Source organism: Ammospiza nelsoni, chromosome 10 (genome assembly GCF_027579445.1).
Source record: "Ammospiza nelsoni isolate bAmmNel1 chromosome 10, bAmmNel1.pri, whole genome shotgun sequence".
Lineage (NCBI taxonomy): Eukaryota > Metazoa > Chordata > Aves > Passeriformes > Passerellidae > Ammospiza > Ammospiza nelsoni.
This window is the reverse complement of record NC_080642.1, coordinates 10860418-10885266: the sequence shown is the minus strand read 5'-3', so window position 1 is coordinate 10885266 and position 24849 is coordinate 10860418. Positions and strand designations below refer to the sequence as shown.

The following is a 24849-nucleotide window of genomic DNA, read 5'->3' as shown; positions in this document are numbered from 1 at the left end:
CTGGTGTCTGTAATGGCAGGATCGTGTGGGCCAGTCCTCAAGGATTCATCTCTTGCTCCCCACTGCTAAAAAAAGCAGAGAAAGTGAATATGCAGACCCTTAGAAAAACTGCCTGGCAATCTTGTTGGTGAAAATGCCAGTGCCTGCTTCTAATAAGAAAGACAGGGAGGGAGGGAGCAATATTTTGTTTCTGGTGTGTAATGTCAAAGCAAACAAAAGCCCTCTTAGGGATAAAGGAGGCTCTCAAAGTGCTGTGGCCTGCTTGAGACGTGCAGAACTTTGTTCACAACCTTGAGGACTTGCAGGCCAGCTTCAGGCATCGTGTGTGTTGGCCAGACAACAATGAACCCTTTGAGCACACTTTGGGTCAGGGTACTGTTTTCTTGGAGGGGGAAAGGGAAGGGAGGCTGGTGCTTTGGTCTTGTATCAGCAGCCGTCTGTGGTGAGCCACAGATGGTTTCAGTGGATGGCAGGGCTGGCTGTGGCTTCTCTGTGCAGGGCTGGCTCCTGAGGCACTGAATCTGCAGCAGCAGAGCCATTGCTGTCTGTACAAGACTTGAAGTGCCTCTGCCCCAGCTCTGTGGTTTCAAAGAGAGCTTTTAAACTAACGTGGGAGTCTGTGAAATTACCCTGCTGCGTTGTGTCAGCTGTTGACACAGCAACATGACAGTATGTCATCACTTATTTCCTGCTTGAGGGATCATAAAGCCTTTTTGCATGGTTTGGTGCCATCTGTTTTCCAAAAGAGAAACTTTATTGTATTTCTCTTGCTCTCGTTGTCCTCCTCCTCCAGACTTGGCCTCTGGTGCCTTTCCTGAATGTTGCTCATGAGCTCTCTGGGGTGAGGTGAGAGAAGGAGTTACCCACCTTTTGTACATGTTTGGGGCTGCGCTGGCCCTGCTCTGAGCCATCTCTTTGGGCTGCTCTCATCTGCTGACAAAGAGGACTGTTCAGTGCAGTTCATGGGTACCTAAGTCTGACGTCTTTGCCTGGGCAGCCTGGGATCAGCAGGCCAGCTGACCTGTTGAGCATGAGACAAAAAAGTGTAATATGATACTTGGGAAACAGCAGTTGCTTTGCAGCCCTGGTTTGAGCATCTGGGCATAGTGGGAAGCCCTCAGCCCATATCTGAATGTGAGTTTGAATTTCTGGCTGCAGTGGGAAGCCCACCCTGTCCTGGGCAAACCAAGGGGTGCAGCTCCCGAGGCTTTGGTCCTCCTGGTGCTTCACTCAGAGCAACTCTTTTTTTCCAGCAGCCAAAAGCCGCTACTGTTGATGTTGTTCTGGTGCAAAATCCAGCCCAGGACTGACGGAAAATTGGAGGTGGTTGTCTCTCCTGCCCCATCACAAGAGAGCTTTTGCTGCTGTCCTGCACAGCAGAGCCTCTCCCCTCACCAGGGCAGGGGCAGTTCTGTGCAGCTGCAGTCGGACACACGGGCGGTCTCACGGCAAATCCTTCGCAGAGCTGCTGAAGGAGCTTGGCTCAGGTCTCGTGTCAAGCAGGATGAGGGAGGAAAACGCCTCCAGCTTGTTTGTGGTCTGGCAACCAGAGACCTTTCTGCTGCTGTTACTGGGAACCAGCGTTCCTTTTTACATTTACGTCGTTCCTGGATTGTTTCTGCTGCGAGTGGCTGTGCCACAGCCAGGCACCGTGAGCTCCAGGGAAGCGCTCCCAGGCAGCCAGAGGAGAGGGATGCTGCTGTCATGGGCAGCATCTGTAAATAATAACCCAGAGAGCTGAATGCAGCACTGATGCTAGCTCTGCAAGTCTGCCCATGGTTTGCCAAGTCACCATTTAGGTCATGCAGATTTTATTCTGTGCCCCAGATTTATTTTGGATGGAAAGCCACGTGTTTCCAGTGAAGTTACACCTGCAGGGATTTATGTTTTGAATTAGCTTCAGAAATGACCAAAACACATTTTTCAAAAGTTCTTCATATTTGCACTTTTTAAAGTACAGATTTTTTTTTTTTGGTAGTGTTAGAAGGATGCTCAGCATTTTTAACGGTAGTCTGATCTGGGAGCAGATGAATGTTTCTCCAAGAGCTTCTTGAAATGAACAGCTGTTGTTCACTAAGTCAAACAAAAGAGTTTTGTGGAAACTAAGTCCAAATTGATTCTCTTAAAAAACAAAACCAAAATTAGATGCGGTATTATGGTTAGGTGCACGTGCCAGAGGCTGAGTAAATTTAACAACAGACTTCTGACTTAGTCTTCACCCTATTTAATCCATCAATAGTTGGCTGTAAATCTCTGTTTAGAATAGAAGTGTTGGAAAGTGCTGCAGCTCCTGCACTCTCACTGGAATGCTGTGAGCTGTTGTTAGGGGTGTGTGGTGGCAGATCCTTCTCACTGATGGGATTTCTTTTTTCTGAGGTTTTGTAGTTTCCCCTCAGGGGTTTGGGGTGAGTCCCATACAATGTCATTTCCTCCTGCCTGCCTGCTGCCCTCTGTGACTTTCTGTCTCTGCCTACCTGTGTTGTCACCCTGGATTGTGTTTAAGCAATTTAAGGGATCTTTGTGAACCAGATGATGATTAGCATCCTTACCAGAAGTTTTGCTAAAATACTTAGCTGTATTTTCTTTTAAAAATCCCTGTTTCTTTCAGCTTTATCTTTTCTGTGCCAAGGAAAGCCAGACTTGGTACCAGTGAGAGAGAGACTGGTTCCTCTGCCTTCATCCATGTCATGTGCTGCCAGGGAGGTGCTTGCAGGTTTTATTTTCTAAATAAATAATTTTTAAGGGTTCCTGAGTTTGCTGATTGGGTTTTCAATAAAATGAAAACATTTGCAGAAAGCAAAAGGGTGAATCAACATCTGGCAACTTCCTCAGCCACTCTATTGGAGTTCTTTCTTGTGGATAAATGCAAAAAAAGAATTCAAGTGAAGTCTTTGTGCACATAAAACCCTCAGTGTCCAAGCATGATTGATTAGGAACGCTTGCTGTTTCCCTAATTCTCTTTCTTAATCTTGGCATCATCCACGTTTTCCGTCTTAGCTGTTTCCAGTGGGGCTGAAATGTTTGTGGAGGGGCAGGAGCCACCCACCCACCCACGTTGGAGGCTCCCCAGACAAATGGGGCAGTGTTCCCTGCAGTCACGGGTGGGAGCAGGGAGCCAGCCCCTGGCCACAGCTCAGGGCAGCAAAGCCATCCAGAGCCTGACCCTATTTGACTTCTCTTTTCTAGATCTCGGTCTCTATAAACAGCTTTTTATGGTATTTGCCCTTCAAAGAGGAACCAGGGTGTGGATGGGAACAGTGACAAAGAGCCACTTATAAGGACTCAGTGAGCTCTTACAGGAGTCCACTGCGTAATTTTCAGGTCAACAGAAAAATCTTGCAATGTCTTAAGCCCTGACGTGTCATCTGAGGTTTTTAAATGCTGTCATTCTGCCTCCCAGCAACCAGGGCCAAGAGGTTTGTGCTCCTGTTTAACAGGGAAACTGAGTCATGGGGATGCTTAGTGCCTGGCAGAAGAATTCCCAGTAAATCAGAACAGAGCCAGCAACTGAAAGCAGAACCTGAGTGCTTGGAAAATACTGACTTCTCCCAGGAGCATGACTTCATGTGTCCTCAGCAAGGGCAGGCAGCTCCTCATTTTTGCACAGTGGAGCACAGCTCTGCCCTAGACGGCAGGTACTGTCTCTCAGGGGGGCATCAGTGCAGGGGCTGCAGCAGGGGCACAGAGCTGCAGGGCTTTCAGTGATAGCAGCCTGTGCTCAGGGGGTCCCCACAGCATCCCTGTGGGACACACCACTCCCTGGGTGTCCTGCTCATTCCTGTGCAGCTCCCCATGGGCTGTGGATCATCCTGCAGCAGCTGGGAGCCATCCTTCCCTGGAGCTGCACCAAGCAGCTGCTTTCTCCATCTCAGGCAGGCAAAGCAGTGCAAGCAGAGATGGAATAAACACCTGTGTCCTGCCTCAAGAGACACGTGCATCCTTTAGGATGTTGCTTCCCAGAGCCAGTTGAGAATTGAGGAACTGAGGAGCTGGTGATTGGGTAGGAGCCCAGTGAAGGTCATCCATCACCATGTATCTTTCCAGCCCTTGATGTGAAGCAGGTTGTGGAGGGGTGTGTCTGTACAAGGTTTCCAGCAAGCAGGACCACAAGGGTGTGAGAAGATGGAGATTTACACTGTGTGTTATTAACTTCATCCAGGCTGTGACCTGCATCCTCTGGCTCTATCCACATCTGCTCCCAGTACAGGAATGTGTGCAGTCCAAGTGCCCAGTCCATGCACTGCTCTTGCCCAGGGTAGTGCTCTGTGTCTTATTTCCAGCTTGTGAGGAAGAAGGGTGAAGGTACACACCCATAGGAGAGCCTCCAGAGTCAGAAATGTGGGATGTGCTCATCATCAGCACTTGGCAGAGGGCACATCTCTTGGCTGCTCTCAAGGACAGACATGTGCCCACTTCCCCTTGGGTCACTCACTCCTTTGGCCACGTGTGAACTGGTCAAACTGGGAGCTGACACATCCCATCCATGTCATTCTACTAATTCTTGTGAAGGGAAAACTGCACCACTGGGAGGACCCGCTGCATTTCTGTAGTTCTTTACCAAGCCAGGAGAATAGAATCAATGAGAATGCCTGGAAGCCTCAGTCAGGGGAAGCACAACCCCTTAGCTCAGGTCTCCTTGCCTTTGTTCTCCAAGCAGGTTTGCCATAGGTGTCTCCCATTGGATGGGGATGTTTGGCAGCCCTCCAGGATGGGCAGCAGCTCCTGGGCAGCTCACAGGGTGAAAGTGATGCTGCTGCAGCAGCAGATCTTGTGATTTGGTGCTAATGGCTCTATAACTCCATTACTGTGCTTTTGTAGGGGGATTTTTTATACACTAATTAACCAACAGTTTGATTTGGTGGCGATAGTCTGGGCTCTATTACAAGTGGGCAATTGTAACTCAACATCCCAGTGGGGCCCTGTGGCACAAAGGAGGGGTTTGAAAGAGCTGCTTTTGGCAAAGGCTCCTTCATCCCACCGGGGATGGAATGTCCTGATAAGGGATGGAGCTGCAGGGCTAGTTTCACTCCTTCGAGGAATGGCATTGGGAGGCAGCCCCAGGTCTGGTTCTGATTTGCTGTGAGACAGACTCCTTACCTGCAATTGAGGGAAAATGATACCTCTGTGCAGGGGCCTCGCAGGGTTCAGCTGAGATTAATAGGGGAGGGAGGGGAGGTGAAATATCTCTGGCATTTTGTTGTTACTATTAATGATGTAGAGTGAAGCCAGGGCATTTCTGTGAAGGATCACTGCATTTGCCTCTTGAGATCTGGCTGTGTTTCTGCCCTCCCCTACACTCTACTAATCAGAACAAAGTTAAACTGTGTAGTAGAAGGGCTCAGAAAGCAGCATTTCTCAGTGTCTGAAGGAAAAGCAGCACATTTCCTGGTGTAATTAGGTTCAGGCTCTCAGGAAATGAAGGCTGTCTAGCTGATAAGTGTTTAGTAATGATTACCAAGCCAAGGCTGGGGAAAGCAAGCAAAGTGTTTTCATTTCAGAAGCAGCAAATCCAGCTGAGATTGTGGTGTGTGTCATGTATGGAGACAATTGTCCCAGTGGTATGTGGCCTTGCTCCCTGGAGCACGAGCCAAACCTGCCCTGGTGTAAGTCCACAGGAGCCTCTGGAGCAGCACCAAGAGCCTGAGCAGCAGAGCACACATCTCCAAACAGTGCCCCTGGGCTGGCAGAGCTGCCATTCACCCAGACTGGTTTGACTCTGCTGTCAAAGCCAGCAGTTCCTCTCTCAAATCAGTAACAGTGCTCATCAAAGCTGGGGGAGCTGGAGGAGGGTAAGAAGCACGTTTGCAAGGGTAGAGTTACATCCTCTCCAAATGAAATACACGTTTCTGCAGTGGTGCTGGGTAAACTGAATGTGGCAATGCACAAAGTGGGTTCTTCAGAGTGCTGTGTGTCAACCCTTATGACAGGGAGCCTCTCCCTTGAAATTCCAGGGTCGCATTTTTCAGGGAACATGCCTGGAGGTTGCTCTGCTTGAAGTCAACACAATCCATCCAGCCAGCATACTCATCCTGTCAACAGCCCTTGAGACCTGATGCGCTCTCAGTGTCCTGGATGAGAAGATGCCTTGTGGACCCCTTCCTCTGCCCTGTTTCGTGTCCCTTAATTTCAGAAGATGCCTTTTGGTAGGAAACCCTATCCCTGTTGTATTCGGATGTGTTTGAGTTTTATGAACAACGAGCATTGGAGGTACTGAGGAGTTTTGCATCACTGCTGCAATTCCTCTTGCCTCCCAGATGAGTCAGCCTGTACTTTGCAGCTCCACATTTTCTGAAAACTCTACCATAGCCTAGTGGTAGGTCTTTCTCTCCCTAACGTGTACTCTGGTGGAAATAATATACTGATGTCTTAAAATCTCCCAAATCCCTTATTTATTGCAGCCTGTGTAAATGAGTTCCAGAAGGGAGTACCCAACTCCCAGGAGGACAGGGCCATCAGTGGCTTTTAAGCGCAGTGCTCAGAGGCAAATCCTGGTTCAGGAAGCCTGTAAGCTGCTGGACATTGCTGACAATGCCCTGTGTGTGAGGGTCCCTGTGTACCCACCATGTATTTATGGCTTGCCCACAAGTGTCCACCCCTGGCCACTGCTGGGGGAAGATTCCTGGGATAATCAAACCTTTGGACTGGACTTGGTAGCCCATGCAGGCAGTGTTCCTGGCAGGACCTCTCCTTTGCTTTGCAGACCAACCAAGATTAAATTGCAGAATTGTGGATATATTTTCACTTCTTCCTTGTACTCTCTCCCTTTATCTGCAGACTTTGTTTCCAGTGCAGTGCCTTCGTGCTGGCCCAGTAGTGGAGAATCAGCACAAAAATCTCTCTTCAATTATGGCAGTTTTCTTCAAACCCACCTAAGGCATAAGCTGAGTTTACTTCCCCTTGGTGTCAGTCAGTTCCCCTCATGGTGAGCACAGCCCACCCCCAGTCTGTAGATCTCCTACAGACTTTGCAAAATGCTTGGATTGGAACGTGATGGGTTTATTTAATCAGATCTGCAGTGCCCTAATGTCCATCACCATCATGATGGCTTCCATGAATTCAGCAGCTGTCAATTATTATTTGCTGGTTTATGATTTGAGCCCTGGAAAAGGTATTCGAGAAATATTGTGTCTGGAAAAAATGTGAATTAAAACCATTTCCTTGAAGACTGTCAAGGTTTTGGGTGAGAAACAATGCACAGATATGCCATGAGTCTGCTTTCTTGTTGAAATTTATAGTTTGTTTGCTTTTCCCTTTGCTGCCCCATCACAGATCAGGGCAGGGAGAGATAACCTCTTCCTCAGATAGCACAGTCCTGTTTGCAGCCCACCCTCAGGGCTCTGCACTCTGCTTTTCAAACTAAAGCTCTGGTGCTAATACCACAAACTGACCATGGTTAGTCAGCTCCTTCTCCAGAAGACCTTTCTGTGGCCTAAGGGAAAGGTAGGGAGGCAGTCCTCAGGCTGGCACAGGCCTTAAGCCTGTTGACAAAATTCCATTTACAGCATGAAAGGGCTACAAAAAACAAGTATCATTTATCAGCAGGTTGCTGTGTCTTCCTGGCTCTGGGATGGAGGTGGAAAGCCATGTGTGCTCTGAGAAGGGCGTGTTCTGGGGACACAGGGGCTGTTTGGATGTTGTTAGGTAGCAGCAGACAAGCACATACATCTGCACAGGAAACTTTGGCTCCCAAAGGGCATTCAGCAGCTCATCATGTCTGACTCTTCTAAGAGGTGCTGAGCCATTGCTAAACCGTAGAAAGGGAGGAAAGTTTCTGCTGTAGGAATTTTTCTGCTTGTCTCAGATTTTTCTGTTGTGTTTTTCTTAAGTGTTTTAGTAATTACTGCCATAGAGATACCAGTGTGGAGACAGCTGGGTTAGGAGTGTGACCCAGTTATCAGTCAGTGCAGCTTGATTAGCTGCAGTGTGGATGCTGGAGAAAATTACCATCTAAACTGCAAAGCTGCTTTTAACTGCCTGCCAAGTTTGTTTTGTTCTGGTTTTCCCCTAAAAGCATGAGACCCTCCTCCCTTGATGGCAAAGGCTTCCCTCACTCCTCACCAGTGTGTTGAGTGAGATTCACCTTTCTTCTGCCAGGTATTCCCATGACTTTGGGGAACACCTGACTCTCAGTTATCAGTCATAATATAGATGAAAGCTCATTATTTGTCTGTCAAGCAGTGGCCTATAGGAGTGCTGGTGGTCCAGGGAGGGAATAGTCACATCCTGCTTGTCCTAGCTGCTTGATTTCATTAGATTAAAATGCCTAGGCTAATCTTTGATATTTTTCAAGGTAAGCAACAGCTCAGGCTGCCACAGGGATGTTATAACAACAGGAGGAAGGACATGCAACAAGAAATTCTGCTGTGGGAAGCCTGGCTGGTTTTATGCTGTTCACCTTTTGTTGCCATTAGTGAGTGAGTGTATTGCTTCTCCCGTGCTACTCATCTCTGAAGGAACTGGTTAATTATCTGGCCAAGGAAAACAAAACTCTGGGGTGCAGGAACTTCATGGGTAACCACCTGCACAGATTCCTGAGGGCTGAATGCATCCCACCTTTTCCTCATTGAAAATACTGTTTCACACACAGCTGCTGCTCTCAGGGTTTGTAGACTGAGTGTCTACACAGGACAAAATGTGGCTCAGAGTGTATTTCACAGTCAGATCGAAGGTTCAGTAAACACAAACATACTTCCCACTGCTTTCTCTGCAAATGAATCCTGCAATGCTTCAGTGTGTTGGAGATTTATATGGGAAGGGTCCTTCCCGCTGGGAAGTGGTTTTGCTGTGAGTAAATGCCCTGCTCCTTGTGCAGGATTGGTTACACAAGTGTGCACTGAAGCATGTAATGCACAGCCAGAAACGTGTGGAAATCTTCATTCTTACATGCCTGGGAACAGTCCAAGAAGAGCATGTCAGAGAGGGAAGGAAGGGAGAATGTGAGGGTCAATCTAATTTGTTTTTTTAATGCCAAATGGCCCTTTCAGACAGAGTTATCCAGCCAGTTTGCTCAGCATGGACTCATGCACACATGAAATAATGCCAGCGTGGCTCAAGTGAGAGATTCATTAAAAAAAATATTATTTCTGTCTTCATTAATTGAAAGAACTTTTTTCCATAAAGAATATTGAAGTGGTGTTTGGTTTTAGATTTCCAAGTATCTCCCACTTTCTGAAGACAAAATTAATCATGTAGTTAGCTCATTTGACCACGCAGCTACCAATCCACATATGTTTGTGTCCTGAAAATTGCTTGTTGGAATACCAAAAAACCCCAAGCTGTTTCTAAATTTCCTTTCTCATGAGAGATTTTCCTTGTGTCAGTTCTGCAAATTTGTTTTGTTTTGGATTTGAGTCTACCAGAGTGATTGGTAGGCAGCAGCACACCAGCTGGGATGGTCTGAGAGGAACTGTCCAAAGCAGGCTGGAGGTTGTCTTCATTTTGAAAATGAAAAAAACTCTGAAAATTTACATGGGGAGCCTTCAGGAATGCATCATTGTTGCCCTCCAACACAGCAGTAGCAGGGATAGGAGGCAGCCCTGTTTATCTTGAGTTGGAAGACAAGAAACTGGTAAAAGGTTTGGAGAGCAGGGGATGGTGTGGAACTGAACTCAGAGATGGCCTCACACCTTTGGCTCCTGGTACCTCTTCCCTGCACTCAATTAAGGTCTTTTCCTGCTTGCCTTGCTCCCTGATTTTGGTGGTTCTGTGGGAACAGTTGGTGCCATAGTGGGCTGCAAACACTTCAGCAAATGTGTGACCCATCAGCAGAAGGAAAATTTCCTAATTAACTTCTCTGGAGAATTTCGTCCTTCTTATTTGCAATAATACAATAGTTGAGATAAGGTCAGATGCTATTTATAACCATCTCACCGCTCCTTGCTCCTTCTCTCCTGGGCAGTAAGCTCTGCACAGACACAACAGGATTAATCCTTCATGGCACTGAACCTTTTATTTCCCTTGTTGTGCTTGCAGGCTCCAGAGCCTCCTTGCTCTGCAGAGCTCAGTGCACTGAACCTTCAGTACAACACAGCAGCACTGGAGCTGTGGAAAAGTTTAGAAAAACATTATCTGTTCAGCAAACCAAGGATTGTCTGTGAGGTTGGAAACTTTGGTTTCTAGGTCAGCTGAATGGTTTGAAATCTTTCATCACAGGCTCCATGCCAGGTTCATACACTCTGCAGTTAACTGAGGTTATGTGCAGGTAGGTCCAGTCCTGGCATGGGAATAAATGCTGAGGGATCTGACATATTTTCCAATATATAAACCTTACTTCTGTTCCCCCCCAAAAAAAAAAAAAAAGTTTTAATTGAAACTATATTTTATGTGATGAAGAAACCTTAATATAGAAGCAGAGTGAGTTAGGACAGTTAGACACAGAATGCATGACAGCTGCCAATATCTGATATTAAGTTCAATGCAATGGGAACTCAGTATGAAGAATAGTCTAAGGTCTTGGCTATATCATACCTGTGACCTCTTTTCTCAATCAGTCAGTTTGGCTACATTCTCTCTAAAATCCTCTGGCTTTTGCACCTCTTTCATCCTTGTTTTTTGCCCTGGCAAGCTCAGGATGAGCTGGGAGCAGCTGAATACCTGTAGTTGCTGTGGTTACAGCTGCAGAGTGTCAGTGCTCAGCACAAGCAGAGTGGTGGTGGGAGGGCAGCCCTGGCTGCATGAGCTGACTGTAAAGCTGTGCAGTGCTTGTCTCACAGGCCTGGCACCCTGCCTGTTCCACTTCCTTGTCCCACTGCCAAGCTCCAGAGAGCAGACCTAAAGGACTGTGAGTTTTGGGTTGTTGTAGCTGAAGCCATGGTGCTGCAGTGAGCCCTTTTCCCTGGGGAAGAGGACAGGAGTTTGTGCCAGCCTGCTGAGCATCTGGCACCAGAGGGGCTTTGGTCAGAATTCATTTGTCTGCAAGGGGTGAAGGCAAGTGTGAATTGAGAGCATGTGCCTGCCCTGGAGCTGAGCCAGTCTGAGGTGTCTGGGCAGCTGTCAGTGATGGGGTGAATCCTCTGGGTTTCTCTTTAGGGCACCCAGCAGCCGAAGTGGGGGTAAAATCAAGCAGCAAGCCAGACATGTTTCAGTGAGACAGCTTGGTTCTTTAGCCCAGCAGGCTGGTGACTGTGGCATCACAGGTACAAATCAGGTTGCTCAGCATGGAGTTTGCTGGCTTAAACATACCTGGACAGGTACCAGAATGGCAATCAATAGTAAGGGTCTGTTAGAATTGTGTTGTGTGTCACCATGCAGCCCATGGAGGCTCCATAAAGGATTTTCTCAATGGTTATCAGTGAGAATTGGGTTCAGTTGTCTAGTGATGATCAAGATGCTCACTCCAGGTCCTTTCTCCAGCCTGTGTTTGTTCCTGCACAGTGCTCCAGTCACAGCAGCCTTCCTAGTGCAGGCTGGAAGCCACAACCCCACTGAAGCCCAGGCCAGCACTGTCCCAGCTGGGAGTGAAACTGAGCATTGCAGTTTGCTCAAATTCTTTCATCTGAGGTTCTGCTGCTTAAAATATTTTTTATACGAACCACTCCTAAATCTCATTGAGGAAAATAAACATCTTCCAGCATCAGAGCCCCGCAGCACTTACGTGTTGTGTTTTCCCCTTCTCAGCTCTAGGTGTTGGTATGTCAAGATCAAAATGGACAGGACAGGGTGTTCCCAGGGCTCTCTCAGTGCTGTGCTCTGATTTCTTGTGTCTTCTCTGGCTGAAATACACAGGGTTTGGTGCAAAGCTGCAGCAAGAGTCCAGCAATCTCATTCCAGTGGGGTGAGCAAGCAGGGCTTAGAGCACATACTGAGGTTGTGAGTGCTCATTTGTCATTTTTTCCTTGCTCATTTTCATTCAGCAGTTGTTGTGCAAAGATCAAAATCTCCTTGTGTTATGTGCTTGCACATGCTTATGGCCCCCAAGTTGTTTGCCATCCAGATAAACAAAATTACTGCTCTGTGGGAGAAATGCTATTATTTTTTATTGTTATTAGTTAGAAACAATGGAAAACCAGGCACAAAGAAAACAAAATTATATTTTTCCAGTGGCTGCACAGTGAGATTGTGACAGGGCCAGGAACTGAGTCCAGGTGTCCTGAGTCCCAGCCCAGACCTTTAAGCACCAAAATATCCTGCTCCTTTTGAATTCAAAGTGTTTTGGCAAAAGTTTCCCCAGAGTGTTTCATAACTAATGTCAGAGCTAGACACTGAACGTGTCTTACCAGTTAGGAATTTTGCTTTTATACACACTCACTGACTTAAAAACTATCCCTAACCTTAGCAGCTGTTGGCTTCTTCATGTTACTTGAATGTTTCTAAGGCAAATATGGAACGTGATAAATTGAAAAGCATTGAGTTGAAATGTTCTGCTTCAAGTCCACTTAGCAAACTCCAAAGGTCATCTCTGCTGTGTAGAGCCAGCAGGACTAGACATAGAATGAGCCTTGTTTGAAAGGGATTTTCTGTTGTCTAGAAATCAGGCTTGTCCTATTTCACAGAGGTGGATGTTATCCAGAAGAATTAAGCCCATCCTGGAATCTCTGACAGTTTGCTGAAAAGGATCTAGAGCTAAAGGGAAAAAGAACATCCCACAGCAGACTATTGCAGGTTGTGTCTTTAGGGACCACTTCCCCTCCTGAGAGGTCTTTAGTCCCTTTTAAATCTGCACGGGCAGGGTGCTGTTTGTGAAATCTGTGGTGTGGAAGAATGCAATTCCCCCAGGCAGCTCAAACAGTGGCTTCTTAGCAGTCCTCTGGATCAGGTCAGCAGCTCACATCTCCAACAAACCTTTTGTTCCATCTTGACTGTCTCTGATTACCAGATGCAGTGGCATTCCCACAGACACTCAGCAGGACCTGAGAATTGCCTTTGTGAGATGCTCTGGTCAGTCCTTTATCCCACATCCGATGGTGTCCAGCTGCAATGAACTTTTCCAGAGTGGGATTATTTGAAATGATCTATTTCAAAATGGAACTTATGTTTCTGAATCGGAATGTCTCTTAAAAAAAAAAACAACTCAAACTTCTATTCTGGAGGGGTTTTGGTTTTGTATGTGCTGTCCTAGTTAAAAATTTCTTATAGTCATTTTTCATGCCTGCTGGAAAGCCAAGGGATTATTATGGAGAGTGGTGTCCTTTGGAAAAATCCAAATGAAAGACTGGAATAGATGTTGTTTTTGCAGTAAAATCTGGCTCCCCTGCACATGTTGTCAGTCCAGAGATAATCCTTAAAAACTTCTGAAGTTTACACAAGGCAAATATTTTGCGTTTCTGTGGGCACTGCAGCACAGCTGTGCTTTGGTGTGCAGGGGGGTGGGCTGGGATGCTGTGGCTCTCACCCTCATTTTGGGGACATTCCTGTGTGTTTCCTGGGCTGGCTGTGCCCTGGAGCCACTCTGCCCTGCTGCAGGGTGCAGGATGTGAAGCTCATGCTTCCCTGCAGGTCTCTGTTCCCATCCTGCTGCTGGGGTTTGCCTGCTGGGTGCCTGTGCAGGTGAGCTGCTGTACCGTGTCCCATGGATGTGCCAGGGCTTGCTGGCTCTGATGCCTCAGGAGCAGCCTTGCAGCAGTGGCACAGGGCTTGCTGTGGGTTTTGCTGCCAAGGAGAACACTTGGACCCAACCTAGCCTGGGCTAGCATTAGCCTGGCCCTGGCTGACAGGTTTGGGTCAGGCTGCTGATGTATCCCAGGGACCTGCCTGCAGCTTGCTGGTACCCAGTGGTGTTGGCTTTCTTTCAGAAGCAAATGTTTTAGTGACTTCTCTCTTGCTAGCTCGTGAAGAGGTTTCACCTGAACATCTGTTCTGCTCCTGATGCTCCCAGCAGCTGCCATGGATGTGTTTAGCACTAGCAGTTCTGTTTGTTTATGAGGCTTTCTCTAGGGTGAAACTGATGTCTGGTCTCCTTCTGAATCTCTAAACACAAAATAATTTGGTATATCAAAATAAACCTCTCTTTACACCTCTGCCACCATCAGCAGAGTTTGGCCTTTTGCAGCTATACACAGCTGAGCTTAATAAATGGCCCTCAGTCCCTGTCTCCAAGCAGAAGCCTCAGCCTGGACAAAGCTCAGCCTCCAAGGCTTGAGAGAGAGCAGTGTTTGCAACTGCTTTCCCCTCCTCTCTCCATCTCATATCTCATGAGAGCATCTTTCCACCTGGAACTGTGCAGAGGGTTGGAGTAGCTGAGTTGAGAGGATGTGCTGCTGGAACACAGTCTGGATCCCATCACCAGCAGACCCTGTTGCAGGGACTTGTCTGGCTCTCAGGAGCTCCAGCTCTTTCCATTTCACTTATATGGGGCTTTCCTCTCAATTCAACTTTTTACTTTAGCCTCTGCATTCAGGTTTTCCTTGGTTATCCCATCATTTCCCAATCTAATGGTGTCAAAAGGATGTCAGAGCTGTGTTTATGTTCTACATCACCAGTCTCACTTGGTCCTTCTCCCCTTGTTACAGCTGAACAAGCTGGAGGAGGCAGCAAATGCAGCTCACACCTTCTTCATGGCAAATCCTGAGCACATGGAGATACAGCAGGACCTGGAGAACTACAAGACCATGTCAGGGAAGGCCACCTTGATTGACCAGGAGGCCAGGCAGCACATGGTGAGTCTGAGGCTGAAGAGGTGCCCAGCTTAAGTATCAAGAAGTCTGGAGAGGAGAGACTAGGAGGCCAAAAGAGATTAATCTGTGACTGAGGAAATTCTTACCAATACAGCAAAACAAACTCTCCTTTCAGCATTTTCCCTTAAGGCAAGCCTGCTCCTGCCTTTTCTGGGCACTCTGCTCTTTGTTTGATAGCTGCATCCCCAGCCTGGTCCCTCTGTTCAGAGTGCTCTGGGGTTCACATGGCTGTGAACACACACCAGCAGGCAGCTTTGATGGAAGCTTCCATGACATCTCAGCTCCTGTGTGTTTCCTCCAGGACAGCTCCTGTGTGTTTCTTTTGACCTGAGTTGTCCCACCTGGGCAGGGGACATGCACATGGGTGGCTGTGGTGGTGAGGGTGCACAGTGGCAGGCAGGAGAGTGTCAGCTGCTTCCACCTCCACAAAGCAAAAGCCCAAGTCAAATGCCAGGGCCACCCCCAACTTCCCAATTTCACAAGACTCAGGGGAGCAGAAGTGGCTGTTGGGTGTAATTAATGGCGGTGCTTATTAGAGGCCATTCTAAAAAAATGAGCAATGTGTTCTCTTGGCATTCAGTGTTGTTGTTTGGTGGGAGGGTAAAAACAAAAAAAAAAAAAACAACAAAAAAATTTTTTTTTATTTCAATGCATAAATCTAGGAGTGATACTAAGGATTCCCTAAGCATGGAGGATTCAGAAGAGCCTTTAAGCAGGTTTATTAGGTTCCACTGGTCCAAAAGTCCTTCGATGGCTTAAACATTGTTTGGTACAAGTGGTTATATCTGATAGGTATGGGGAGATTGTCCCATCCCTGTCCCTGTCCCCTTGTACCTTCCTTTGAGAAGCCCTGCAGGATGCTGTGCTCCAGGCAGCATGGCCTGCTCATGGTTTGTGTTCTGCCTGCCTGCTTTGCAGGAGGACTACAGTGTTGGGGTGAGGCACTACGACAGGGAGGAGTACGAGCTGGCCATTGAGCTCCTGGAGCGTGCCCTGCAAGGATACTACTCTGAGGATGAGGATTGCCAGCTCATGTGCGAGGGACCACAGAGGTTTGAGGAGCACGAGCACCTGGATTACAAGGCTGGTCTCTACGAAGCTATTGCCGGTGAGATCTTTTTGCATTTTTAGAGTTCTCACCCGTGGCCCTGAAATGTTTTTAGTTATTGAGTTTGGGCTTGGCTGGATTTGTTGAAGTGTCTTCCCTCCCACCTCTGCTGCTGATGAGTAACGCTGCAGGAGGCACCTGGAAACCCAGAAAGTGCAGACTCAGAGCACAGTGAGCTAGAACATCTCATTTTGGTCCTGAACAGAAGCTGGGCGAGAAGAATTGCATTTCCAGATGTGTGGAGCATTTGCAGCTTTCTGTTAGAGCTGAAAGTTGAGGTGCTTTATCTAAACTGCTTCCATTTCCCCTGTACACAGTGTCACACACCTCCCTGGAATCCAGGCATTGCTGGCCTTTGTTTATGTTTTCTGTTTCTGAGAGCACATGAAGAGAGCAGCAGAGTTCTCTTGGCCGTGCTCCAGGTGGCCAGGAAAGTTGCCAAAAAAGCTTGTAACGTGGATTTTCTCCCCATCCAAAAGGATGGATTTGTCATTAGTGGAGGCCCACCTAATTATGATCTTGACTGAAATCTCTGGAGAGAATGGAACGTTGCTGTGTAATCTTCAGATTTGCATGTGTGGCTCTGAGCCAGAGAGGATTAAAACAGTTCATTCTCATTGGAAATGAGATTACATTTAATTAGTTGTAAGGGAAGGAAGAGCAATAAATTAACGTTTGTTTGGTGACAGAAATCTTATTTATCTGCTTATGGTCTTGGAGTTGCATCAAGCCCCGAAATCTTGCTTCTTATGTGGAAAATACTTCACTCAGATGCAGAATGTTTTTTGGGTTTGCATAATTCTGTTTGTGTCGGGAGAGGAAATCTAATTGAAACAACCAAGAGGAGAAACCACCAGCATACCGGATGGGAAGCTGCCCTGGTGGGGTTTGTTTACCATGCAAAAAATAGAAGTGTTGGAAAGGCTGACTTGGTCCCAGTGTGGCTGTCAGCTGATCAGGCCTGCTTTTAGAGCCTTGAGCAGGACACCCATCAAGAGAGCAGCCTTCAGTGGCAAAGCAGGCCCAGCATCCTTCTCACTGAGAGCTGCTGCTCTTCAGACAGGACAAACTGTTCCTGTGCTGTGCCAGCTGAGCGCAGCCCCAGTGGGCTGAGGTGTTTCTGTGCTGGCCCTTCCTGAGCACAGACAGGGCCATGGTGGTGCTCAGAGCAGGACATCACCTGGGGGGACAACAGCCAGAGGGTCCCTGCAAGGGCTGAGGCTTGGCCATGTGTGCCTGGCCATAACTACCCCAAACCCCAGGACATTCAGGCACCCAAAGGAACATGGAGCTGAGGGAGGGAAATAAGATCCTTGGTGCAACTGCTCTTCTGTAGGAATTGAGGTGGCTCCTTCCAGGACAGCATAATCCAAAGTTCACCCCTGGTCCAAGGCACTCAGGCTCAGACATTTCAGTAGGGAGTGGGAACACATAATACACCAAGAAAAGAGAGTTTAGGTTTCTTCAAACTCATTTCTTTTTAATCCCAAACTGATTTCCTCTGCTGCTGCTTGGGGTTGAAACACTCTCACCTTTTTCCCCTAAGGACAGATACATTTCAGTGAATTGATTACAGTACCAAGAAAAAACAGTACTTCTCATTGATGGATTGATTATTTCAGATCTAGGATGCTTAAACAGGTTTAAATTACAGCAATATGATTTATGTCCTTTCCCTTCTTGCTTTTCCTAATGTAATACCCTGAAAATGCATGGTAAGTCAGAAAACTACTCAGACTACCTGTCAAGAGCCAAGAGCACATAGGCACTGTTCTGAGTTTCCACTTGGTTTCATTGCAAATTCCTCAGGTGGTTTTTATGGCAGCTCTTAAGAAATGCCTTGGTAGCTGAGCACATGATTATTTTCAAGCCTGTGTTTGTTTCTTAAGGTTTTTAATGGTGTGCAGAGACAGAGCAAGCAAATTAGATTCGTAAGTACATTGCAGCAAAGGCTCCAAAATGGAATCAGATGTCAGTGTTGGCTTTGAAACTGTACAGCTGGTACAACGTCTATACTATGGAGTCCCACTAATTAAGAAACTTTGTTAATGGCAAGTATTTACCACGTGCTTGTGATTCCCTGAGGGGTGCCTCATCTTTGAGAAGCAGCAAACAGGGGGATTTTTGCTACCCAGATTTGCACCTCAGACCTTTCAGACTGGCCTTGCTTGGCTGTGCTGAGAACCTGCACCAGCCCCTCTTAGCTAAACCTCCCTGTGCCCTCTGGAGCTTTCTTGCTGCAGGAAAGGAGAGGATTAAGGATGAGCTGCAGGAAGGGAGTCTGGAGGTGGATTTCATGTGTCAGCACATGTGGCCACCTTGTCTTCACCTCTCTGCTTGCTTTGTGGTTTGTCTCTTGCGGCTGAAGTGCAACCTGCCACCTGCAGTCCCTGCACGCCGCAGCTCCTGCCACACCAAAGAGATGCTCAAGCTCCCTCTACAGTTGAGAGAAGGAGAAAGGCATTTCTTAAAGGAGGCAAAAATATAACTGCAGCTCTGTCCAATTGGCTCTGGGGGGGAGCCTGAGCTGTCGCCACATTTTACAGGGAAGAGCAAGGCACAATCCTTCCCAAGCATTTCTGAGATTCACATTCTCTGAACCTCAGAGAAAGGGAAAACACAATTCTTATCACTTGCTGTGCATGTGTTGTGCCAAAGTAGAATGCAATACGGAGATTGTTTATCCAAAGTGAGGATGTTTTGTGTCCTTGGCCTGTCAGAGCTAACTGTGTGTGTGTGTTGGGACTGTTGCTGACAGTCATGGGATTCTGTACAGTGTGAGCAGTTGTGTGCAGAGTGAGTGCTTGGCAGATTCAATTTAGATGAAATGTATATAGTATAGTATGATAAAGTAATTAATTAGCCTTTTGATATCCATGGAGTCAGATGCATCATTCTCTCTCCCTCACCAACGTCGGAGTTGCCTTCGATTTACAATATGAGCTCTTTCCCGCAGTGCACACTCACCTGCTGGGCCAAAGCAGTGTGAGTTGCACATCCCTCAGCTGAGGAGTTTGAACCTCTGTCTGTCCTTGTCTGGGCACTGTCACCATCCCCTCAGCTCAGAGCAGCTCTCCCTCTTTCGTGGCAGATCACTACCTGCAGGTGCTGGCCTGCAAGCACGACTGTGTCCGGGAGCTGGCCACGCGCTCGGGCCGCATCTCGCCCATCGAGAACTTCCTGCCCCTCCACTACGACTACCTGCAGTTTGCCTATTACAGAGGTAAAGTCCTGTCCCTCACAGCACTGCTGAGTTCTGCTCATTCGGTGCAAGTTCTTCCATATGGGAATAAGGCTATTTCCCCCAGTGCCCACACTACAGTGACGCAGAGGCACGGTCTGAAAGAGAAGCAAAGGACACTGGAAATGGTCTCTTCAAAAGTCAGGTTGACTAAAATACAGTGAAGTAATTTTATGAAGGTGTTTTAGATGATCAGTCAGGTTTTAAAAGCCCAACCTTTAGCTTAAACATTACTTTTCTTTATATAAATCGTGGTTTTTTAGGGTCATTTCATTTGCCTTTTAATATTAAAATCCTTCGGATTCATATGTTTCACATTTTCTGAAATGAACTGATACATTTTCTAAATTAATATATAACAGACATATGACTTAGCTCAAGCTTATCCCTAGATGCCAATTTTTGACAATTACCAAATATTTTAGGATTCGCAGCGAAGTTGCAGGAGTTGGCAGCATGGCAAAATGTCAGGGGTTGGCAGTGCTAAAATATCATGCCAGTTGTGTGGTTCTGTGGGCTATTTTATTATGTTTTGTTACATAAAAGAAAATAGACATCTGCTCTCTCAGGCTTTTGCTAATAACTTTTTATTGGAAAGGGCAAACTGTGCAAGGGTTTCAAAATTTCTATTAAAACATAAAGATTCATCATCACAACAGGAAGAAAGCAGAAGGAGTCAGTTCATGTGTGGTGTACAGGCTTCTTTATTCCTCTGCCCGGTTAGAGGTTTGCTGTGGTAGGTGAAAACCCCTGGGCCCTGAGAGATGCTGCACAGATCAGAGGCAGTTTGATGCCAGACAGTGTCCACATCCTGCCCATCCATCTGGATGTAATTGGGACACCATCTGGTCTGTGTGTGATGGTAGAAAAGTCTTGTTTCTGTGCCTCAGTTTCCCTGCTGGTGAAGTGGTTAAGACAAAGAGGCATCAAAAGAAGCCCATGAAGTCCTGGGCTGCTGCTTCAGCTGAGGGGGAGCTCAGGCTGTGCTTCCCTCCCTGCAGAGTCCCCTCCTGGGCTCTGTGTGAGCCCCCTGTGCCCTCCTGTGCTCCCCTGACCACTGTTTGTTCCCCCCAGTTGGTGACTATGTGAAAGCCCTGGAGTGTGCCAAGTCCTACCTGCTGTTCCACCCGGACGATGAAGATGTCCTGGAGAATGCAGGTTATTACGAGGGTCTCTTGGAAGGCACAGTGGATCCAGCCACCATCAAACCCAGAAAGGTGAGACTGAGTGACACCTCAGAGCTCTTGGTGGGAGATTTTAACAAAAAAAATGTGGTGGAAATTAAAGCAGCCTGGCAGCTTTGCCCCGGTGGGACCACTTTAAAAAGAGAAGCAGAAGTCCTGGGCTCGCTGGTGATGCTGAGGTGGTGATTTTCAGCGTGCAAGTTCAGAGTCACTGGTGTAGGGGAGAAGCTCGTGGACAGGATTTTCTTTAAATGGGGAATTCAGCCTAGTAAAGCCTGAGCAAGGCCAGGGAGGGCAGTGACCAACAGTGTAAACCCTCCTCTTGCCCAGTGCTCTGGAGGATACATGGAGGAGGAATGCAATGAAACTCCAAGCAAAGGGCAGCATCTCTTCAGACAGGGCTAGGAAAAATTTCCCAGGGGAGGATGGGATCCCAGCATTACTCTCAAATCTCTTAGCTTGGAGTTCAGGGCTCAGCCTGTTCTGCAGACAGTAGCTCTGCTATCACAGGGTTAGGCTGGGGTCAAGTAACCAAACAGTGTGTGTTCCATCCCCCAGCAGAACAGGCTTCCTCTCCAGTCTAGGCAGCCCTTATCTCTGGCCCTGGGGCTGCCTTCCTCACCATACAGAAATTCCTCCCATCCCATCCCATCCCATCCCATCCCATCCCATCCCATCCCATCCCATCCCATCCCATCCCATCCCATCCCATCCCATCCCATCCCAGTCATTTCTCTCGCACCATAAACAGAGTGTTGGCAGGAACTGTTTTTTCCATTCCTTTGGGAATTCCTTGACATCCAGGCAAATCAGGGTGAATTTGATAAAGTACTAAAAAATAAAAGTAAAATTATGAAAAGGAAAACAAGAAAAAAATGTTCTTTTCCATCACAAAATGAATCTAGGAAAAAAAACTCTGAAGTTGGCAAAAAAATTTAATAGTTTAGAGTGTTTGGAAGTTTTCTGTTAAAAAAAATAAATTTATTTTTGCTTTGCACAATAGTTTTCTAGGAAAAATACCAGTGTTTGCAGATTTTTCATTCAAAATAAAGCCCTCTGATCGACAATTTCCAGCTGCCTAAGCTTTGCCCCCTATCCAAGCACTCTGAGTGCATCCCAGGGCCAGGCCATGGGCTCCATGGCGGGAACTGAGGCACAGCCCAGCCAGGGTCCCTGCCCCACCAGCCTGAACTTGACCTCATTCTGCAGCTGGGGTTTCTCTGGCCAGCCTTTTGCCCAGATATTTCAAGGCTCACCAAGGTGTTCAGGAATTTCTGCCAGCTTTGGACATGTGTTTTGGGGATTCAGGCTCACTAATTTTGGGGATTCAGGCTTCTGTCATGTATTGAGTGGCTCAGCCTTGTGCCTCGGGTTGGCCCAAGCATCCGTCAACCTAAAGAAACCAGCAGCATTGCATGGAAACCAAACCCCTGTGAAGCAGAGGGGCATTGCACTGTCCTGCAGAAGCTGGCCATGTGCATCTGCTCGTGTTTTTGTTCTCTTTGCAGGAGGCCAGAGCGCTGCTGCGGCGGCACAAGCTGGAGTCCCACCTCCTGCGGGTGGCAGCGGCCGGGCTGGGATTCGCCTACACGGAGCCGGTAACGCCTGCCTGTGCTGGGCCAGCAGCTCACAGCTCTAGGACAGCTGCCCCTGCCCCTCTCCCGTCAATCCAGACCTCTGTGGGTGACTCAGGAGCTGGGTCTTGGCCTGGTTTGTTCCCTGTAAGAAAACAGGGATGGCAAAGCAAAGGAGGCATTCCTGGGGTGAAGGAGAGGCGCATACAGCCTCATCCACATTTTCAATCTGGTGAACTCAGGCCATTGCCCAAAGTTATGTGGGATGGAGCCAGAGAGGATGGTTGATGTCCCTGGGAGTCAGGCAGAGCAGGTAATCCCTGGCTTTGGCTGGAGCATTAGATTAAGAAGTTTGTCCTCTCTTTTCCCACAGAACTACTGGAACAGGTACGGCGCCCGCCAGGATGAGCACAGGTGAGCCACAGCTGAGCTGCAGCTTCACCATTCCCCATGGTGGGATCGTGGTGGCGTACCAGCCTGCCACTCAGGGGTACTGCCCATCCACCCAGCACACCATCCTGGTTGAATTAGGGCCCTCTGCCCCTTGCCATTGCAAACATTCCCACAAGAACCTTATTTTAACTGAGTGCCTCAAAACCAGCAATGATCTAGAGGGAACTTGATTGCTGAGCCAAGTTGTGCTGGTCAGATTTGTTGGTGTCTGTGCTTTGTTGGTGGAAGCTGTTGCTCTCATTACCAGAACAGCAATGTTTGCCATAGGACAGGGCTTCAGCTTGTATGGCTGTGACATTTGTACAAAGTACTGATTTGCTTGGAGTTTTTGTGTATTGTTTCCAAAGGAAGCAAAAATGCAAGTTGAAGAACTTGTGGCCAAAGTCATGATGTTCCTTTTCTCTTTTGCTCCTCAGTGTCCCATCAAGCATCAGCAGTGAACCCGAGGATGGGCCCCGGCTGTCCCTGACAAAGAAACCCATGCCAAAGCCAGATCGAGAGCTGAAGGAGGGTAAGGCTGTTGAACATGTCTCGACAAAACTGGGATTTTTTTTCCTGTTGCTAGAGACTGCAGACTGCAAAGGCTGGCCACTGGGTAGTGAGGGCTACTCCTATTTAAGGGAGTTCAAGTTTTGTTTAAGAGACAGACAAGTCTTCAGTGCTGCCACAGCATTTCTGTGGATCCCAGGGCACTGCTGTGTCCTTGGACTTGTTTTTCCACCTGCTGGGCTACTCAGTACAGAGCCCTGAGATGTGGAGCTGGGAAGCCGGGTCTTCCTCACCATGGGGAAAGCAAACCAGCAAACAGTAGTCTTCTATCCCAGTGCTTTTGAGATCAGTGTGTTCCCTGATGTCCAGGCTGCTGGACAGAGGATGGGTGCTGGGAGCAGCCTCATGCTTTGCTCAATGTGCTGGATCTCACCATACTAGCAATCACTTCTCTTTGCAGACTAAGCTTATGATTTCATGTCTTAGCTCACATGAAATCACTTTGTTTATAAGCCTGTCAGCAGACATTTCATCTGATTTCAGCACATTTTCGGCAGCCACAGAAAATACCATAACATCTACTAAAGATAGGATTTTTCCCCTTAACAATTTTGAAAAACAATATTGTAGCCAAGCACCAAAGCAGAATCCTTGCTGCAAAACAACGGGGTCTCAAGCCAGGAGATGTCTTGTGTCTCTAGTGAGCCAGCTCCACAGCAGCAGGCAATTAAACCTCACTGTAATGCAATGGGTGGTAGCTCTTTTTGGGGACTTTCACAGCTTTCCCCAACCCAAGTTGTGTCCAGCTGCTCAGTGTTGTGCTCAGAGTGTTGTTATCCCTTCTCTAGCTGTACATAAAATAGACAAATACCACAGGAAGATACCAAAGATCTTGCTTAAGCCAAGAGCTGGTTGAATTATATTTGTTGGCCTGTTTGCTGTTTATAACCCAGTAATTTCAGAGTCCTTCTTTCTGTTTTTATTCCTTTCTATGCTCTTATTCTGGTTTACTTGCAGAATGTTTTTGTTTACAAAGAAAACGGAATCAATCAAAAAGGAACTGGGATTTTTGTCCATCCAGATACTGCCTTTTTTGGTTGTTTTTTGTTTTCTTTCTCTCTTTTTACTTGGAAAAAGAAAAGGCCAAAAGAGAAAAGTCATTCTAATTTTGTACTCTTCTATACTTCTACCCTTCCCCGCTTCCTCCTTTCTGCCAATTCCTTCTCTCCCAAAAGTCCAAAGAATTCCTCAGTTTCTCTGGGGTGTTTTTCACAGAGCACAGACATAGGTCTGTCTGTGCTGGTGCTCAGAGCAGGCAGAGGCAAGGAAAGCAGGTGGGAGCACACTGTCAGTGTGGGGCAAGGGTTCCGTGCCCATGGCACAGAGCTGCCCCATTTGTTCCCTGGGAGGAACCGGGAGAAATGTTGGAAGTGTTGAGCAATAACTTCCATGTTCATTCCTCATGTGCTTATGGCTGGGGAAGAACAGCTGAGCTGGAGAACTCAGCCCTGTGTTGGAGCATGCCAGGAGCTTGGATTTGAGAATTCTGATTCTGATCCAGCTGCATTTGCAAGAAGTGTGATTATCAGGCAACAAAATCAGCACAGTGAACACCAGAAACATCCCATATTTTCCATTTCCAAGAAACTTAACTCTTCAGAAATAAAGCTGTGAGCTAATGACAGGGCTTGTGGGGTTTACGTGTCTTCCATAGGCCAAGGAGACCTGCCAAGAACACAGTTTTGACTCAATAGACAGGAAAAGTAGAAGTTACAAAAGCATTGTCACAGAGAAGTTTCCATATGCCACATGGTGGGAAGGAACTCTGCAGCTCTGTTTCCTCTATTTTGTTGCTTGTCTGTGACAACAAATAATTTTCTTCACAGTTTAGATATATTTCATTTTTTTCCTGGAGAGACATCTGGTTTAGGCTTTTATTGTTACCATTTCATTCCTTTTCTTTCTTTGAGGAGATGTGTGGAAGAGGCTCAAAAGACGGTGGTTTAGGGGCCTTGCTCTGGTTTTTGGATCAGTCAGATTTGATGGGGATGGATTGAAACCTCTTGTTAAAAGCGTGCAGCAGAGGGAGGCAGCTCAGAGGCAGGATGTGAGGGATGGCAGGGACAGCCCTGCCAGCTCCTTTGCCTCAGTGGAGGAGGATTATCCCGAGAGTCCTCTGGCTCACCCA

The 24849-nt window shown here is 47.4% G+C and overlaps 1 protein-coding gene across 1 annotated transcript in view; it reads left to right on the top strand.

The window, feature by feature from the left end:
* Positions 1 to 24849, top strand: part of P3H2 (prolyl 3-hydroxylase 2) — a 64899-nt gene that overhangs the window by 33062 nt on the left and 6988 nt on the right. Inside the window, exons 2-8 of the mRNA XM_059479668.1 lie at positions 14448 to 14594; positions 15531 to 15720; positions 18812 to 18943; positions 20036 to 20178; positions 21654 to 21743; positions 22093 to 22133; positions 22589 to 22683. Coding sequence (XP_059335651.1) covers positions 14448 to 14594; positions 15531 to 15720; positions 18812 to 18943; positions 20036 to 20178; positions 21654 to 21743; positions 22093 to 22133; positions 22589 to 22683 — 838 coding nt within the window. The remainder of the gene's footprint in view (positions 1 to 14447; positions 14595 to 15530; positions 15721 to 18811; positions 18944 to 20035; positions 20179 to 21653; positions 21744 to 22092; positions 22134 to 22588; positions 22684 to 24849) is intronic.